The 20,496-nt window shown below is 42.8% G+C and overlaps 1 protein-coding gene across 1 annotated transcript; it reads left to right on the forward strand.

The window, feature by feature from the left end:
- Positions 1 to 1,882: 1,882 nt before the first annotated feature.
- LOC143997974 (olfactory receptor 6C4-like) lies at positions 1,883 to 2,839 on the forward strand. Its single transcript, XM_077493775.1, has one exon. The coding sequence runs from the start codon at positions 1,883 to 1,885 to the stop codon at positions 2,837 to 2,839; it is 957 nt and encodes a 318-aa protein (XP_077349901.1).
- Positions 2,840 to 20,496: the final 17,657 nt, after the last annotated feature.

Raw genomic sequence — 20,496 nt, forward strand, 5'->3', positions numbered from 1 at the left:
ATCCTAATTAGCCTGGGAAGCTAAAGGCTCTGTAGGGTCTGCAGGTGATTGCTTCTCAGCCAGGGAATGAACAATCTGTGTGTTGAAGGAAGCTGCAAGCACAGCCACTGCTGGAGCTAAAACTCACCCTGCGATATCCAGGCGAAAGACGCTGTGTTTGTAAGTGTCAGATAGGTGAGCAGAACCTGTTAGTAAGCGCCCAGCCGGGCTAGGACTTTTATTTTTGTTGTACTTAGAAAGCACAGTGTTGCTGTATATTTTGTTTGCTGGACTGTTTGTACCACGAATAAACGCCAAGATCTGCTTTATCAAATTCCAAGTCTGCTGTGAACTGTGTCCAAACACACCCTACCCCGGGAAGATCCCTTACAATATATATATATATATATAATGTAGTACTGACCCCCGAGGGAGCTTCTGAATTTTTTTGGGCCTGCACTCTGCTAGTGAACCCCCACTGACTTGGCTCAGTCCCCTTGACACAGCTGTGGTGCAATGTTGGTGTGGTGCTAATGGTGAAGGATAACCCCACAATATACAATATAATGACAATATACCTTTGTTGTCACCTGGGTATCCAATGGCTCCACCTGCTGGAAAAAGAACAATACTCCACACCAAAATGCTTAACCAAAAGTGTATTTTACTATGCTTATGAAAAGGTGGTAATTACAGTAGTTGTGCTGTCACGTCAACGTAACCAAACAGTACAGTAAGTGTAGACAACAGATAAATATAGCACAACTACAAGGCAGCTCCCCCTACATTAATTTGATGGTGCAAGACCTTGCAGTAATAATTACAGTCTTTGATCTTCTTTCTTCTGCTAGCTATAAAGGTCTGTAATCATTTGTAATCCAAGAAGTGAGAGAGTAAGGGTTAACTTAAAAGAGATTCTGGATCTGTTCCTGTGAGATACTCCAATTGTTATTGCCTCTGGTATGACACAGTGCTAAAATACAATGAGGAATAGGCTTTAGGCCTGCCTAAAGTCAGTCTTTGTTAGATCCTCCTCCGTGGGACTACAGGTCCCAGTACCACTGTGTAGAAGTCTAACTGTATGCAAATGCATAATAAACTGTGGGCCGCAGCCCGCTCACCAACTGGATCTGAAGAAATGCAACAGCTCTGCTCCGGTGCACTGTGTCTTGCTCCTAGCCAGCTGGCTCGGTCACACTGCCCCATTCTGCAAGGTGCACTGAGTCCCTCTGATGCTCCGACAGGCGTCTCTGGATCCCTCCCGATCCGGTCACTCAGTCTCTCCAGCAATCCGTTGAATGGCAGAGTCTTTATTCGCTGCGCTCCGCAGTGGCTGTAGGCTAGGCTCTCTGGAGACCTCTTTACAGGTCCTCACATGCAGGCCATGCGTCCATAAGAGACCTAAAATGGCCACGCGGGGTCCTTTTATAGCCTACGCAGCATGCAGTTCAGTACAGGGTGATCATGGGTAGGTCACCTAGGATTCTGGGTAGACGGGTCACAGCCAAAAAATGTAAACAACAGTCTCTTCCTGATATCTTTCCAACACTACTCAGCAAAGAAAATAGCTAAAGTCCATTTCCAGTTTTGGTCACTAGATGGCGCTAAATACTAAAGAATAACACTGTCCATAGGCTTACATTGTATTCACATTAACATTGCATTAGTAGGTAAAAATGCCTATATCTATCTATCTATCTATCTATCTATCTATCTATCTATCTATCTATCTATCTATCTATATATATATATATATATATATATATATATGTTATCTTAAGTGATTGCAATATTAGAAATAGGACCAATACAGAAATTTGTGAAAACTGTTCTGGTATATGAGGGATGTACGGGTGTGATCCCGGTAATAAAATAACACTCTTTCCAATACTCTTGTTCACAGATGACCCATCCAAAGAATCAAACACTTATGATTGAGATTTGGATCGTTGGATTTGAAAACCTCTCTGCCTACAAATTTCCACTTTTCCTCTTCTTATTGGCTATCTACATCTTTACCTGCTTTGAGAACCTCCTGATAATATTTTTGGTGAATAAAAGCCCTCATCTCCATTCTCCTATGTACTTCCTGATCAGTAATTTTACCTTCTGTCAGTTTTTTTACACTACAAATCTGGTTCCGCGGATGCTGCATGACTTGCTCTCGGGAATTGGGGTCATCTCCTATCTTGGCTGTATTGTCCAATTGAGCATATTGGGCGGTGTGTCGATTGTGGAGTCCTTTTTGTATGTGATGATGTCCTATGACAGGTATTTTGCTGTCTGTCAGCCTCTGAGATATTCCGCTCTCATACATAATAGGCTGTGTCTGTATTTAGTGATTGGCTTTTGGTTGATTTCCTCTGTGATTGAGGTGGCAGTATATTATTTCTTAATTAATGTTGAATTTTGTGGCCCTGTTAGAGTCAACCACTTCCATTGTGACTTCACCACCCTGATGGTCTTTGCATGCTCAGACATAGCACCTCTTATGTTTCTTATCGTAGTCATTAGCAGTGTACTGTCTGCTGCGCCTCTTGTAGCTGCTGTTCTATCGTACACCTTTATTATAATCGCCGTCCTCAGGATAAAGTCATCCACGGGAAGAAAGAAAGCCTTCTCCACCTGCAGCTCCCACCTGCTGGTCTTGGGTATATATTTTGCCATGATGTTTACGTTATACGTCGTGCCGAGGAATAATAAATACCTCCAGGTCTATAAAGGGATGTCCTTCATCTACTTATCAGTGACTCCACTCATAAACCCCATCATTTATACCCTAAGGAACCAGGATTTTCATAAAGCCCTACAGGCCGCAATAAGTGAAATGAAACAGTATGTCATTGTTAGAGAACAATAAAAAATAAAAAATGTTTACATAAAAAATAAACAGGTTTTCATACTAAAAGTTAGTCAACATGATCTATTATTATATTATTGTTTTGAAAACAGTAAAAAAAACATTTTGCATATACTGTACAAGTTGGATTGCTACAATTTAATAATGTTAAAGGGCCATTATAGTCACCAGAGTTGCCTGTAGTGTTTCTACAGTGGATTTTTTTCCCCATTCTGGACTTACCATCCTTGACTGGCAGAAGATGTGGAGAGCTACACGCCGATAACCAGCTCAGTCGAAATCTACGAAGAAACGGCTTCAGCTTGTCTATTCTAGAAGCCACGCTCCTCTAACATATTCCACCTGCCTATGCCAAACTGCCATAGAGACCTCTATGACCAAGTCTGTTTTTTTTTACACCCACGTAAAAATATTTTTGATTTTCTTTCAGCATTTTCCAAAACCGAGAGCAAAACAGCCTTTCAAAATTACGTTGGGGTGTTTACTATTCAAAATGTTGTGATTTTGTGAATGTTTCTACTATTTTAGTGTTTTAGGGCATTCAAAAATATGATAGGTAGTCAGGAAATTGGAATGTGTAATGTATGCCCCTAGAATGCCTGAAAGCGCTCCTTGGATTTTGTGCCTATATTGCTAGGCTGTGAAAAAGTCTCACACATGTGGTATTCCCATACTCAGGCAAAAGCTTTTTTGGCTATACTTCTCCTGGGATCACAGGAATTCAGTTTGTTTTGCACCACTGTGACCCACTTTCCGCCGACAGGTGGAATCCACCCATATGCCTGGACCACCAGTTGGGAGAATGAGCCAGATGCTCCCAACCCCTTCACAGCTCAGCACTCCAGTGTGCACTGAAGGTGCAAAGAGAGCTGGTGACTGACAATCATTGACTCTCTGCTCAATGAAGACTGAGAACTTAGCAATCAGCGGTCTTTGATCGCTCAGTTCTGAGACTTAGAACCTGCGGAATACAAATGCAGCACCGAACCAATGCTGCATCCATCTAGGTGAGTATGTAGGTTTGCTTTTTTTAAAATCCATACTTCTCTTTTAGACCCCTTTCACACTGGAGCATATTGCAGGTGCTATAGCGTTAAAAATAGCGCCTGCAAACCGCCCTAAAACAGCTGCTCCATTCACTCCAGTGTGAAAGCCCTTGGGCTTTCACATTGGAGCGGTGCGCTGGCAGGGCTTCAGAAAAAGTCCTGCCAGCAGCTTCTTTGGAGCGGGGAATTCACCGCTCCTCCCTATTGAAATCAATGGGGCAGTTCTGCGATACAGCCGGCAAAATGCCGATCCGGTGGCTGTTTGCGGGGGGGTTTTAACCCCTTTTTGGTCACTAGCTGGGGTTAAAACTGCCCTGCTAGCGGGCGAATAGCGCCGCTAAAATGACGGTAAAGCTGTGCTAAATATACTGCCGCTTTACCACTGACGCTCCGGGCGGCTCGGTGTGAAAGGGGTCTTCATGTCAGGTTTTTATGGTAGTAATCCCTTGTAGAAATCCAACTCAGGGTTAGACATGTGCAAAAGGAAAAAATTTGTTTAGTTTAGTTTCATTTTAATTCGTTAATTCATTAATTTCGTTTAGTTATATTCGTTAACTTCCTTAAATTCGTTTTCGGATTTTGTTTAGTTTTCTACCGAATTCGAAAAATCGGCCACATTCGAAAATATTTCAACCAAATTCGAAAATATTTCTACCGGATTCGAAATGATTTCAACATGATTGGACATTATTTCAACCACATTCGAAAATATTTGGTGATATTTTAGGGCCATGTATCTCGGGGTCACTTAGTGCTAGAAACTCCAAATTTGGATATGTTGTAGTGTTAGTACTATTGTGTTTTCATACCAAATTTGAGGTTTCTAGCTATAAGTGACCCCGAGATATGTGGCCCCAAAATCAGGTCGCAAAATGTTATTCTCTGCTCTAATAACTAATAACATTTTGCGACCCGATTTTGGGGCCACATATCTCGGGGTCACTTATAGCTACAAACCCCAAATTTTGTATGCAAACACAATAATACATTCGAAAATATTTTGTGACCCGACTTTAGGGCCATGTATCTCGGGGTCACTTGGTGCTAGAAACTCCAAATTTGGATATGTTGTAGTGTCACAAAATATTTTCGAATGTGGTTGAAATAATGTCGAATGCAGTTGAAATAATTTAGAATGCAGTTGAAATAGTTTCGAATGCGATTGAAATAATTTCGAATCATGTCGAATTCATTCGAATTCATTCATTATATTTCTTTCGTATTCGTTGTAATTTGTTATTTTTTTATTCGGATGCATCCGAATGTCCGAAAGATGCAAAATTCGGCCGAATTTCGATTCGTTACGAAACGAATTGCACAAGCCTACTCAGGGTTCCCCAGGGCTTATGAGTCTAATCCCATAAGCCCAACCCTGCTTTTTTTCACTAGGGTGATGGTGGGGATGGACTTGCAGTGAACTGGAAATAGGTCACAGCCCCCCAGGTACAAATGTAAGGGAAAGCCCTTCCGTCAGCTCGGCCTCAACCCAGGTACGTGACAGAGCCGAAGCAGCACATGTGAATGGGAGAAAGAATTCCACAAGCAGAAAACTGCAGGCTGGACTGTGACACTTAAAATTACACCCTAAAACAAATTATACTACACCAGCTAAGATGTGTGTAAAGCTCCATACAAAACAGATTTTCTGTTGATTTTTTCCTCCAGATTTACCAAAACCATATAATATGAGGTCAAACGTTAGGAGTTTCAATTTGTATGCAATCAGGCAGGCCCTTGCACTACGTATATGGTTTTGGTAAATCTGAAGACAAAAATCAGCAGAAAATCTGATAGTGTTTATAGGGCTTTAGAAATAGCTTTAGAAATAGCTTATTAATATTAAAAAAAAAAAAAAATCATTTTCTTTCTGCATTTTTTCCGAAAACTTCTGGCAAAAATTAAATCTTCAAAGGATTCACCATGCCTCTTAGAAAATATATTGGTGTGTTTGCTTTCTAAAATGTGGCAATTTTATGGGTGTTTTCATTGTCTTGGTGTTCCAGGGCCTCTACACATGTAACAGGTAGTCTGGAAATTAGATGTGTAATGCCCCTAGAAAGCCTGAAGGTGCTTCTTGGATTTTGGGTCTCTATAATGCCAGGCTGTGAAAAAGTCTCAGGCCGCGTACACACGGGCGGACTGTTCGCCCAACTTTGTCCGCTGAACAGTGTTTGGGCGGACAGTCCGCTCGTGTGTGGGCTTTCAGCGGACAGTTTCAGCGGACAGTTGGACGGACAAGGTTTTTCGGAATTTCCGAAAAACTGTCCGCTGAAACCTTGTTTCAGCGAACAGCCCGCTCGTGTGTAGGCTTGTTCGTCAAACAAAGTTGCGCGCATGCTCAGAAAGGATTTTCACGCCGAAAGCTATAATGCAGTGTATAGGACGTCGTATTTTTCGTCCCGTCGTACGTGCTGTTCACGTCATCGCGCACGTTTTCAGCAAACTGTTCGTTCGTCGTGTGTGGGCATGTCCGTCCATGCTAATTTTGAGCGGACTGTTTGCTGAAACTGTTGGACGGACAAAGTTGGGCGAACAGTCCGCGCGTGTGTACGCGGCCTCACACGTGTGGTATCCCCATGTTCAGAAGGAATAGCAGAATGTGTTTGGAATGTAATTTTAAGTAGGCCCATGCTGTGTATAAGAAATAACTTGGTAAAATGATAACTTTGGAAAATGATGAAAATAAATAAAAAGATTTTTTTTTTCTTTTCTTTTTTACAAAGAACTGTGGCAAAAAATGACAACCTAAGTCATAATGTTTCTTACTAAATACATTGGACTGTCTACTTTCCATAAATGGGTCATTTGTTTGGTATTTGTACTGTCCTGCCATTTTAGGGCCTCCAGAAATGAGGCAGTCAGAACATCGGGACTGATCGGTTTTTAAATACAGTATATACATGGTTAACCATATAACTTTCACACAGACTAAATAATATACACTGAGTATTAGCTTTCTTTTTACACCAAAGAAATGTAGCAGAATACATCTCAGCCTGAATTTATGAAGAAAGATTATTTATTTGCAAAGTTTTATAATAAAAACTAAGGAAAACATTTTTTTTTTCCAAATCTGTGAACCTTTTTTCCTTTATATAGTAAAAAACAAAAACCGTTGAGATTAAATTCTACCTAAAAATGCTCTATTTCTGCCCTCAAAATTTCCACTCACCTACTCGCATTTTGCAAGTGGAAAATGATGGCTTGCGAGCTGGGCTGCCTAGAAGTGGGGGGGGGGGGGGCAAGCACCGCATTATGGTGAGGCTGTAATGTTGGCACAATAAGGCTGCAAGGGGCAAAGTGAGGCTGCAATGGGGGCACGGTGAGGCTGCAATGAGGGCATGGTGAGGCTGCAATGAGGGCACGGTGAGGCTGCAATGTTGGACACGGTGAGGCTGCAATGTTGGGCATGGAGAGGCTGTAATGTTGGCACAATGAGGCTGCAATGGGGGCACGGTGAGGCTGCAATGTTGGGCATGGTGAGACTGCAATGGGAGCACAGTGAGGCTGCAATGGGGGCACGGTGAGGCTGCAATGAGGGCACGGTGAGGCTGCAATGGTGGGAACGGTGAGGCTGCAATGGGGGCACGGCGAGGCTGCAATGGGGGCACGGTGAGGCTGCAATGGGAGCATGGTGAGGCTGCAATGTTGGGCAGGGGGAGGCTGCAATGGGGGCAGGGGGAGGCTGCAATGGGGGCAGGGGAAGGCTGCAATGGGGGCACGGTGAGGCTGCAATGAGGGCACGGTGAGGCTGCAATGAGGGCACGGTGAGGCTGAAATGAGGGCACAGTGAGGCTGCAATGTTGGACACGGTGAGGCTGCAATGTTGGGCATGGAGAGGCTGCAATGTTGGGCATGGAAAGGCTGTAATGTTGGCACAATGAGGCTGCAACGGGGGCACGGTGAGGCTGCAATGTTGGGCACAGTGAGGCTGCAATGGGGGCAGGGGGGGGCTGCAATGGGGGCAGGGGAAGGCTGCAATGGGGGCAGGGGAAGGCTGCAATGGGGGCACGGTGAGGCTGCAATGAGGGCACGGTGAGGCTGCAATGAGGGCACGGTGAGGCTGCAATGTTGGGCACGGTGAGGCTGCAATGAGGGCACAGTGAGGCTGCAATGTTGGACACGGTGAGGCTGCAATGTTGGGCATGGAGAGGCTGTAATGTTGGCACAATGAGGCTGCAATGGGGGCACGGTGAGGCTGCAATGTTGGGCACAGTGAGGCTGCAATGTTGGGCATGGTGAGACTGCAATGGGGGCACAGTGAGGCTGCAATGGGGGCCCGGTGAGGCTGCAATGGGGGCACGGTGAGGCTGCAATGAGGGCACGGTGAGGCTGCAATGGTGGGCATGGTGAGGCTGCAATGGTGGGCACAGGTCACGCTGCATTGATGGGCACAGATCACGCTGTATTGATGAGCACTGGTGAGGCTGTACTGAGGGGAACTGATAAAGTTGTTGTTAATATTTTTACTTTTGTAACTTCATTCTGTATAAAATATTTAAGGGTCATTTCATGAGATAATTTATGAGGTTGTGATTAGGGGCAGAATTAGGGCGGCTAGGTAGGGGTTGGGCGGGGCAACTGATGGCGAGTAACTCTTGAGGCCTGGCTAGTAGCTCAGGACTTGAAAATTCAAAATCTGTCTAAAAAAATGATATAAAATATATTTGGGTACAGTATTGCATGACCAAGTAATTGTCTTTTAAAGTGTGACAGCGCTGAACACTGAAAAAGTTTGTAAATCTATAGAAGCCGATTCTCCTAATTTTTCTCTTGTCTTTTTTTTTCAAAAAACAGGAGAGCAGGAATTCAGCTTAAAGGGAAACATTATTATTTAAAGGAATTGTGTATTATAAATGTTTGGACTTGCATGTGAATTGGAGCATCTGTACTCCAGCAAAAGTGTCATTTAGAAAGAAAAAAAAGGCTATTGTCACTCAATGACATTTCCAGACTGCCGCCATTCTTTGTGCATTGATTTTAAGGGGGGCCCCCACACAAAAACACAAAACAAATCTATGCCTGCCTCCTGGTATGCACGCCAGCTAGCCAGGTGTCAGGGCTGGGCTCCTGCTATTTACTAGCAGCTCTTTCTTTCAGTGCACAGAGGCTGCTCAGCTGTCTGTTAATTACCAGCCACTCATTGTTTCTACAGTGACTCACCTGGTTACCATTAGTAGCCTCATTAATCCAATCTACAGCCAGCCCCTTTTGGCTATCCAAACAGCTTTGCTTATCCCCTCCATGCCCTCCCATGGTCAACATCTCCAGTGTGTTCCTGTTGTGTTCCTGTGTATGACTTGGCCTGGCTGACCTCTCTTCTGATTCCTGCTCCTTATTTTTGGCTCCTGACAACGCTAACTTCTGGTACACTGATCCTGGCTCTCCTGATTACCTGCTCTGGCTTCTAAACTTTGGCTTTGGTTAGCTGTGTTGTTTTTTTTTACATTAAAGGTGTGATTTTTAAACTGCTTGCCGGTCAGCCGCCACAGTTATACTGCAACAGGTTGGCTCAGCTGCACGAATCTCTGTACCGGTATGGACGTCCCTTTAAAAGCTTTAACAGGTGCAAGTGCGCCGCCGGAGCCAATGCGTCTCACCAGCGACCGCGGTATTTGTCGGCCACTCGCAATCACTCCACGGAGAGCCAGAACAGGGATCTGTCAATGTAAACAAACAGATCCCCGTTCTGTCAGGGGAGTAGAGAGAGATCGTCTGTTCCTAGTGATCAGAAACAACGATCTCTCACTATTCCCAGTCAAGTTAGTCCACTCCCCCCCCCCCCCACAGTTAGAAACACCTCCCTAGGGAACACTTAACCCCTTGATCGCCCCCTAGTGTTAACCCCTTTCCTGCCAGTGACATTTATACAGTGATCAGTGGCTATTTACATCTCGAATCACTGTAATAATGTCACTGGTCCAATAAAAGTGTCATAAATGTCCGATCTGTCCTCCGCAATGTCACAGTCCCGCTACAAAATCGCTGAACATCACCTTGACTAGTGAAAAAAAAAAAAATTAATAAAAATGCCATAAATATATTCCTTATTTTGTAGATGCTATAAATTTTGTGCAAACTAATCAATATACGCTTATTGCAATTTTTTTTTACCAAAAATATGTAGAAGAATACATATTGGCCTAAACTGATGAAGAAATTTGTTTGTTTGTTTTTTTTGGGGATATTTATTATAGCAAAAAAAATAAAAAATTTCCCCCAAAATGGTCGGTCTTTTTTTGTTTATATTGCAAAAAATAAAAACAACAGAGGTGATCAAATACCTATATATACTCTATTTGTGGGAAATAGCCTGGACAGGAAGGGGGTTTAACATGCCGGTCTTCAAGTGAGTAAAAAAAGTCCCCAAGGGAAGTACCCTGCTACTCATGCCCTCTTTTGAGCATAGCTTCCCTATTAGCATTGAAAATGGGCAGAATTAAGTATCACAATTGCCCCTCCCCCATCCCTTTAGACTTCAATGAGGTTTGATGCTACGTTTTGCAAAAAATTGTGAATTTCACCATGTCAGAAAAGTGTGTTGTTATATGTGTTGTCAATAGAGCCTTTTTTGGAGTAAGAGTTGGAGAAAAAGAGCATAAAATCGCGGCATACGCGGATGATATTCTAATGTATGTAACTAACCCGAGAGTGAGCCCTTGTACACACGGTCGGACATTCTGACAACCAAATCCGTTGGATTTTGTCCGATGGATTTTGTCCGATGGATTTTGTCCGAAACTGTTGCATACACACGGTCGGACAAAGTTGTCGGAAAATCCGATTGTACATAACGTGATGACCTTATTTCGTTACGACGGGACTACGTTCAGGCTAGTAGCCAATAGCTTTGGTCTAGGAATTTGATCTGAGCATGCGTGGCACTTTGTCCATCGGAGTATCGGAGCATTTTGTCTGAAAATTTTACCGGCAAGTTGGAAAAGTTGGTCCATCAGATATTCCGACTGAAACAGTCCGATGGAGACCACACACAGTCGGAATATCCGACAAAACGGTTCGATGGGACACACTCCGTCGGAATCTCCAACCGTGTGTACAAGGGCTGACTTTGTTAAATATATTGAAGGAGGTAAAAGAGTATGGGGAACTCTCAAACTTCAAAATAAATCCAATAAAAACAGAGATATTAAATATCGGAATAGAGAAAAGCGAAGCTCAGACCCTTCAAAGAGAATTTCCATTCACATGGGTTAAAGGTGTGTTAAAATACCTAGGAATTAAATTAATATCAACAGTAGAAAAAATATACTCAGCAAATTATATTTCGTTAATTAATGAGATTAAGGAAGATATTAAAAAACTCGGAAGAGTAAATATGTTTAAAATGTTGATATTGCCAAAAATAGTGTAGCACTGACCCCCGAAGGAGCGGCTGGTTTTGTTGGGCTTACCGTTACCTTCTTGACCTCGTGTACATCTAGGAGTTTCCCGAGGTAGATGGCACAAAGAACTGCAAAGACTGACACTGGATCCACTTTTCATGTATTTATTGAACAAGTAGACAGAACAGTCTCTCAATGAAGGGTAAAGGGTTAGGTAGGAAATTCAGGTACTCTTGGAACTGTACAAGACAGGAAGTCTCTCACTATAGAAATCCAGAGATTTGCCACTCCCAACTGGATTCTCACAGCTACCGGATAGACCTCCTCTCATTAGGCCTAGCAGCAGATAGAGTGCTCGAATAAAGAGAAGCCTCTGCCACAGATTTGCGTATAGGACACTTGAACAAAGTCTCTGCCAAAGACTTGATGTAGAACACTTGTGAATAAAGTCTCTGCCACAGACTTGATGAAACTGAAGGATGTAGACAAATTTAGAGAGCCATCATACGGTACCAGTATCTCGCAGCCGGTCCGGCGATACCGTATGAGTGTAGATTCACTTGGTGTCTTTAAACTGAGCCTCCAGGCTGTTTCTGAGAAGCCAGCTTTCAGCGTGGCTTTCTCCCAAAGGGTCCTCCCCGGGTTGATTCTCCAGTTGCTGGGCCTCTCCACAGATGAGAGGGCACCGGACCACCTTTGAATCCTCCTTCCAGTTACTTAGCCAGCCCTGAGACTCAGAATTGGATGGATCCGCCCCCCCAGGCCATGAGGGCCATGGGGGCTGGTCAGGAGGACCAAGACCAAACAGACAGAAAGATCTTCTGGACCGGAACCCAGAAGCATATGATGTCAGTACCTTAAGTACCCTCTCCCAGAATGCACAGCAAGATGACACTCCCACTGGGCTGATTCCAAGAAAGAATGGCACTCAATGCGCCTAGCTAAACTGCGTTCTCACACTTGCCAGTGATGACAGCACCACCTGTGGCCAAGCAGAACACAGTGCAATTCAGCTAGACTGGTACTGAGACCATAATTTGGTATAATTGACCCTAAAATCCAACTGTGATTTTAGGAATTTTAAATAGAAAAAACATATAGGAGCCGGCACTACATAATATACAATTTCAGATGGTACCAATTGAGATCCCACAGAGTTTTTTCAAGATAATAAAACAAAAATGTTAATAAAATACATTTGGCAAAATAAAAAAACAAGATTAAAATATGCACAAATCATGAGGAAAAGGGGACAAGGAGGATTGGCAACACCAGACATAAATTGATACTACAAAAGCAGTAGTATTAACATGAATGATTGAATGGACAACCGTAAACAGTGAAAAAAAATGGGTGGATATGGAAAATAAGTAGGACCACGCTGCACACAAATATATGGATACCACGAAAGCTTATGCCGCGTACACACATAGCGGACTATCCTGCCGGACTGTCCGCCGGACTTTCTGAACGAGCTACTTGCCCACACACGGCACTTTTTCAGCGGACTAATACGGCATACTAAGTCCGCCGGACTATCCGCCGTACTTTTGAAATGAACGGACTCGCCCACACACGCGGAGGAAAGTCCGCTCATTTTGAGCGCGTCTCTAGGTAGCCGGGGCCAGCGAAGGAGGAGTCACTGGCCCCGCCACCTGGTATGGACTTAAAGGGGAACACCAACGCCGAAAAAATCGGCGTGCGGGTCCCCCCCCAGGTCCACATCAGACCCTTGTCCGAGCACGCTACCGGGCCGGCCAGGAAAGGGGGGGACGAGCGAGGGCCCCCCCTCCCCCCCTCCTGAGCCGTACCAGGCCGCGTGCCCTCAACATGGGGGGTGCCTTGGGGAAGGGGGGGCCACGCGGCCCCCCACCCCAAATCACCTTGTCCCCATGTTGATGAGGACAAGGGCCTCTTCCAGACAACCCTGGCCATTGGTTGTCGGGGTCTGCGGGCGGGGGGCTTATCAGAATACAGGAGCCCCCTTTAATAAGGGGGCCCCCGGATACCGGCCCCCACCCTATGTGAATGAGTATGGGGTACAATTTACCCCTACCCATTCACCTTTGAAAAAAAGTTAAAAAAAACACACAACACACAAGGGTTAAAATAGTTTATTGCACAGCTCCGGGGGTCTTCCGTCTTCGGGGGTCTTCTCGCCGGACTCCTCTGCTATCTTCTGCTAGCTCTTTTGCTAGTGGAAGAGCACGGCTTTCTTCTTCGCTGCCACCGCCCTCTTCTTCCGACTTCGGGGGTCTTGTCCTCCTCTTCGGTTCTTCTTGCCGGGCCACTTGTCGGATCTTCTGTCGCCGCTGTCGCCATCTTCTGTTCTTCTCTTCTTTTCTTCTCTTCAGACGTTGCCTCGTCGCGCTCTCTGCTCACAATGACGGGGACAAGGCGCGCGGCGACTTATATAGGGACATCACCGGATGATGTCCCCGCCCAGTATGATGTCACAGTCCCAGAGGATGTGCTTAAATAAAATTGGATTTAAAATTAGAAGAACACCAAGTGGAAAGGATGATAGAAATGGGATATAGTAATGCTTGGGATATGAAAACTATCGAAATGAATTATAAATTCTTAACAAGATGGTATTTGACCCCAGTAAGAACTCATAGATTTCAACCAGAGAAATCACCACTGTGCTGGAGAAACTGCAATCAAAGGGCAACGATGGTTCATATATGGTGGGAGTGTCCAAAAATAAAGGGGTTTTGTCAAGAAATAGTGAGTGACATAAAAGAGATAACTGGGGAGAAAATAGAAAAAAAATATGGACTTGTTTATTTCACGATTCTAAAACCCCAAAGAAACAATATATGAAAACAATAATCCCAAAACTCCTAAATGCCGCAAAGGGTTTGATCCAAAAAGATGGTTAAATAGTGAAAAACCAGATATAAGAGAGTGGTATGAACAAATAGATTATTATAGTAAAATGGATTTATTAAACACTAGGGACATAGGATACCATAAGAAATATATTAGTACCTGGGAGGGATGAAAACATTTCAAAACCTTGGATAAATATTTGGAGAAGATGAAAGAAGGCGAAGGGCTGCGAGCTAGAAACTAATGGGATCTAGAAATAAACAAACCAAAAAAATTTAAGGTGCTATGGAACCCCTGGTTGAGTGATATGGGTTACCCTTTGGGTGAGATCGCGAGGGGTAGGTCTAGAGCTCATCCGTCTGGTCTGTGGCCGGGGGGGGGTTGGGGGGGGGGGTCTCCCTGACACCCCGCTTTGGGGGATTGATCTCTGGATGTGCCCCTCTTTTTCCCCTTCTCCTGTCCCCTGGCGGCGTCCGCCATTCTCCAACCAGCCAACCATAATTGGCTGGGGTCGGCAGCGTGTGTTTGAAGTGGGGGGTTTTGGGTGGGGGGGACATTTGTGTAGGCGGGCCAGCGGCAAAACTTGAATGTTCTGTATGACTCTGCCTCTATGTTATATATGCATTTGATGAAGTGAATTCTAATTGTTGTTGTGATTTGTGTTTATTGGAAATACAAAGGGAAACATTTTTTAATAAAGAGAAATCAGTTTAAAAAAAAAAAAAAAAAGAAATAAACAAACCAAATAAAAGTGGGAAGGGGTCGGGAGGGACAAGGGGAATGAGGGTAGGAGAGATAAGGAACAAATAAAGAAATAGGAATAGTTTATTTTTTGTATGCATATTAAATTAAATATATAAAAAACTAAAATAAGATATTTTCTTTTGAAAAAAATAAAATAAAAATCTCAGAAAAGTGTGTTGTCGCCACATCCCTGTTATATAGCAAAAAAAGAGGATCCCCGTTCGTTGGGACTTTATAGGCAACAACCACACATAAATAGATTGACGAATATATTTATTGTTTGTACATAAAACAAACAATAAATTGATTATCATTTAAACATGAAAGGATCATTGAAAAGACATATCAAAAGACACATATTTAAAGAAGAAAAGACAAAAAACATGACAGGTTACATAGTTTGCATGACATATTATAAAGAATTACTCTCCGGTACAAAGTAGTGTCTCCGGTACCCGACTCATTTCTGGTTAAAGCACCTTCGTCAGGCGTATTGGTAAGAGCACATGTAGTCAAAAAATTTGTCTTACATGCAAAATGTTCTGTAATGCTTGACAGAATGAAGCACTACCAACGACGGTGTCGACAGATGCCCATCGAGAACACCAATGTCGTAAGATGTTTGCCCGAAAAAGAAAGCTTGTTCATTTCATTTGCCTGATGATCACAAGGAGTCGTATATAGCAAAAAAAATTGCAGACTACAATGTCTGTAGATTGAAGAGTGAAGCAATCCGAAGCCTCAAATATGTCTTTATAGCACACTCTGAGTCGTTCGGCAATGGCTCTTCCGTGTTGACAGAGGAACCTATCTATATGGCGTCCTCCCCGCTCTGCAGTGCTATGTTTTGGCTTTGCAGATTTAAAGAAGTTCAGAAGTCATTCCCGGGATTAATAGCCATACCATGCACCATCTAAGCTAGAAACCTTGCCTGTGGTTTCCAATTTTTTTGGACAGGTAACAAATATTACAAAACTTCTGTTTTAACCTGAGTAATCCAACAGGTTGAATGCTAAGGACCCCTTTTGTACTGTCGGGACACTCAAGTTCCTCCAAGCCAAACTCATCAAACCGTGTCTTTACGGAGTTGGTTTTGTACACAGGGAGGATAATCTGAAGTAGTGAATGGAAAACACCATCAAGAGTGAACCACACCAGTGGTTAATATTAACCGGTTCCCGACCAGTGCACGCCGATGTACGTTGGCAAAATGGCACGGGCAGGCATATTGGCGTACAGGTACGTCCAATCTTCAATCTTCAATGCTCGCGTGCCGGTCGGGACCCCCGTGAGTCCGGTCGCGGGTCCCGCGGACTCGATCGCCGCGGGCATACCCGCGATCGTCTCACGGGACGGCTGAATGGAGGAAATGCTGTGTAAATAGCATTTCCCCTATTCTGCCTAGCAACTAGTGATGCTGATCTCTGCTCCATGTAATTGGAGCAGAGATCAGTGTTCACTAAATTTAAAGCCCAACCCCCCCACAGTTAGTAACACACCCCTAGGAACGCTTAACCCCTACACTGCCAACCACTGGTTAACCCCTTCACTGCCAGTGTCATTTACACAGGAATCACTGCATTTATATAGCGGCGATTGCTGTATAAATGACAATGGTCCCAAAAATGTGTCAAAAATGTCCGATGTGTCCGCCACAATGTCGGAGTCACAATAAAAATCACTGATCGCTGCCATTACTAGTAAAAAAAAATAATAAAAAATTATTAATAAAAATGCCATAAAACTATCCCTATTTTGTAAACGCTATAACTTTTGCGCAAACCAATCAATAATCGCTTATTGCGGTTTTTTTACCAAAAATATGTAGAAGAATACGTATCGGCCTAAACTGAGGGAAAAAAATGTTTTTTTATATATTTTTGCTGAATATTTATTATAACAAAAAGTAAAAAATAATGCGTTTTTTTCACAATTGTTGCTCTATTTTTGTTTATAGCGCAAAAAATAAAAACCGCAGGGGTGAACAAATACCACCAAAAGAAAGCTCTATTTGTGGGAAAAAAAGGACGTCAATTTTGTTTGGGAGCCACGTCGCACCACCGCGCAATTGTCAGTTTTTTGACCAGCAAAATGGTCCGGTCTGAAAGTGGCTAATTTGTATTGTAATTTTGTCTCCCCCTTTTTTCCCCCCACTTTTTCTTTCACTAGAGTCATTGATTATTTTTTTGTATGTATTTAATTGTGATATATATTTTTTTTAGATGTATTTCCTGAAGAAGCTGAAAAGCAAAACTAGTCAAAATACTTCACTAGCCCTTGATTGTTTGTACTGTTAAATGTTTTGATGGCTAAATAAATTGATATAAGAATTTTATATTTGCTTTATAAATCGATTGTGTACTCTCTGATGCGCACCGTAATAGTCCTGTAGCTCCTATTTCTTTGGTACATCTGGTTGGGGACCAGACTGTCCAAATGTCCATTTCATAGTTAAATAGTAGGTGAGGTTGAAAAAAGACACAAGTCCATCAAGTCCAACATATGTTGTAACATTGACTGTACCCTACGCTGGGCACCTGGTCTCAGTTGGAGGGGGGGGGGGGGTCCATGTAGATTTGGCCACATAGGTTGGATTAGTGGTCAAGTGTCCACAATCTATTAATCGTATAGGTAGGTGTGATGGTCAGGTGTCCATAAAGTTTGGGCTTTGCAGTAGGCTTGTGCAATTCGTTTCGTAACAAATCGAAATTCGGCCGAATTTTGCATCTTTCGGACATTCGGATGCATCCGAATGTCCGAATAAACAAATAACGAATTACAACGAATACGAAAGAAATATAACGAATGAATTCAAATGAATTCAAATGAATTCGGTAATTCTTTAAAGATGAAATGAAATTAAACAAAAGGTCAGCTCAAAGTAAATCTTATAGTCCAATCAGCTAATTAATTTTGTGCCGGAGGTTGGATTACTGGCAAAGTGCATTCCTGAGAACTGAGTGAGAAGGGTGTTGTATTGTATTTGAGCCGAGGAGAAGAGACGTTGTCATTGTGTGTGTTAAAAGATTCAATAAACAAACGACTTTCCAAACTACGAATCATTATCACGAATGTCTATACATACATAAATAACGAATTTCAACGAATACGAACGAATGAATTAGAAACTCTACGAATAATAACGAATTATCCGAAAACGTATTAACGTAACATAACAAAAAGATGTATTTTATGAATGACAACGAACCGAAACTAAACAAAATTATCCGTTGTGCACAAGTCTACTTTGCAGATTTAAATAAGGATTCAGCTCTCATATATGCAATCTGTGTATATATTTAGTTGTTTTCGAGTTCTTCTTTAAATTGTTTTGAATGACCGCATTACATCTGTGTATGTTCTTTACCTTGTATCAAGTTTGGATTTGTAAATTAATAACTGTGATTAGCTAATAAAACATTTAATTGGCATAAACATAATCATTCAGGTTAATTGGTCCCATGGGACTAATTAGAAAATGTACAGTGAGGAATACCGTATATATAAGACCCACTCGGCGCTTTATTACACAGACACCATCTGTCTCAGATATACACAGTTACAGGTACGTCAACTCCAGACTTAATTATTTACATCTAATATGGTCATGTAGTCTTGAAACATGTTAGTCGTTAGCTGAAGCAGGAAAATGTAGAGATATTCATTGTCAAAAGCAGAGAATGTTGAGTTACAGCATTTCAACTAAATATCTTTTTACTGTTTGTAGCTGAAAAATTGTAAATGGTTTGTCAGGTAGAACTTAGAATTCACACCAGTGGCCACTCTGCATAGCTAGGTAGGGTACACAGCCTTCACCTATTACAAATCTTGCAGCATATCTACGTGATATGGCCAAACGTTTATACAGGTACACCAGGAATTTCTCAGAAAGGAAGCAATGCTAAAAGAACAGGAGACGTTTTTATACAAGTACATGGTACAGCAGCCACATATTAGGGGTATGAAATGTTGGGTTTTGTGACAACCCACATCAAATGTAGAATTTTAACGAGTCAACCACCCACTTTATTATTCTTTTTAAGGGCTTTTCTTGCCCAATTTTATGAAAAGAAAGAAAACACCAGAAGACACAAAACATGGGGGTTTCAGCAATTATCTTCCATCAAAACAAACGATTGCTCAACCTCCAGGCTTGTACATGCGGCACTCCTGCTCTGGCCTTACCCTTTTGGCCTTTGTCTCCCACAGACCATCTTCCTACACAACTCTGTGCACACAACTAGCAGCACCTTTGCTGCTCTGGCTCCCACCTCTCTCGTAGGTGGGGTCCTCCTGACTCCTGGGCCAGACCTCATGTCTGCTAGGGTGGAGCCCAGAACCATGGTCAGTTCACTACTAATATAGCCTAGCACACACCTGACCAATTATTGTGCTGGTGGTTCTGAAACTCCGGATTTGGATATTTCATTCCAGCCAGATCACTTTGAAATCTCCAGGCTCCAGGTCCAAAAACTGACTTTACCAAGCACTGAGGAAACTGAAAAGCCAGTTTCCTCCTCTCTAGGACACAAGCTCCCTGGAGCCCCTCAACCTGGCTGGATGAGAAAACTGGGTCATAACCTCTTTCTAGAAGCTGGCAGCTTACATAATCTTTAAATACATCTTAGCCCTTGTACACACGGTCGGAGATTCCGACGGAATGTGTCCTATCGGACCGGTTTGTCGGATAATCCGACTGTGTGTGGTATGCATCGGACTGTTTCTGTCGGAATATCCGTCGGACTCAATTTTCCAACTTGTTGGAAATATTTGCAGACAATCTGGTCTGATAGGACATACTCCGATCATGTGTAGAGAATTTTGATCGAACAAAGTGCCACGCATGCTCAGATCAAATTCCTACATCAAAGCTATTGGCTACTAGCCTGAATGTAGTCCCATCGTAACAAAATTACGTCATCACGTTCTGAATGATCCGATTTTTCGACAACTTTGTCCGACCGTGTGTATGCAACAGTTTCGGGAAAGATCCGACGGACAAAATTTGTCGGAGTTGGTTGTCGAAATCTCTGACCGTGTGTACAGAGGCTAAAGGGATGCAGACTCAGCAGCTTTTCTCATCAGAACACTGAAAATGCACCAGGTGATTATAATGAATAAGACTGCAAAGGACATGGTGAAACAAACAGTAACAACAAAAGGTAGGGATCTGCTACAAATGTTGTTAAAATTACTTTTATGTACATTGATCACCCAGAGGGGAGTGTTTTTCTTTTTCAATAAGAGTGGAGCCGCACTTTAAACTTTAATAGCATCTTAAAAGTCCCCCCAAATGGTTTTTGCTGTTTGCTATAAATTGGTCCTAAAAATAGTGTCAGATAAAATGCAAATGTGAGGATTGTCTCCAATGTTCATGGACAGTTTTTTTTCTCCAAACATCTTACAGAACTTCTCCCCATATAAGGGAACTACAAGACACCTCTGAGGAGTGAAGGTATCTTGAGTAGGTTTGGTTCTGTGGAACCAAAGAAGATGGATGAGATGGATGAACGATCACATAATGAAGGAGTTTAATAATGAAGTAACTCCATTAGAAAGAGAGCCCAAAGGTGAGTCATATTAAGTTGAATGGCGGTTAGCAGTACATGTCAAATATTAAAAAAAAATATGAAAAAATGTAGAAACCAAAGTTTGTATCTCAAGTTGTTTATCATCCCTTCTGTATCAT

This window comes from Lithobates pipiens, unplaced genomic scaffold, assembly GCF_037356315.1.
Source record: "Lithobates pipiens isolate NorthernLeopardFrog02 unplaced genomic scaffold, aLitPip1_a1.2 Scaffold_19, whole genome shotgun sequence".
Taxonomy (NCBI): domain Eukaryota; kingdom Metazoa; phylum Chordata; class Amphibia; order Anura; family Ranidae; genus Lithobates; species Lithobates pipiens.

Excerpts from the sequence above, each read along its gene's own strand:
- LOC143997974 (XM_077493775.1), top strand. The coding sequence starts at position 1,883 with ATGACCCATCCAAAGAATCAAACACTTATGATTGAGATTTGGATCGTT.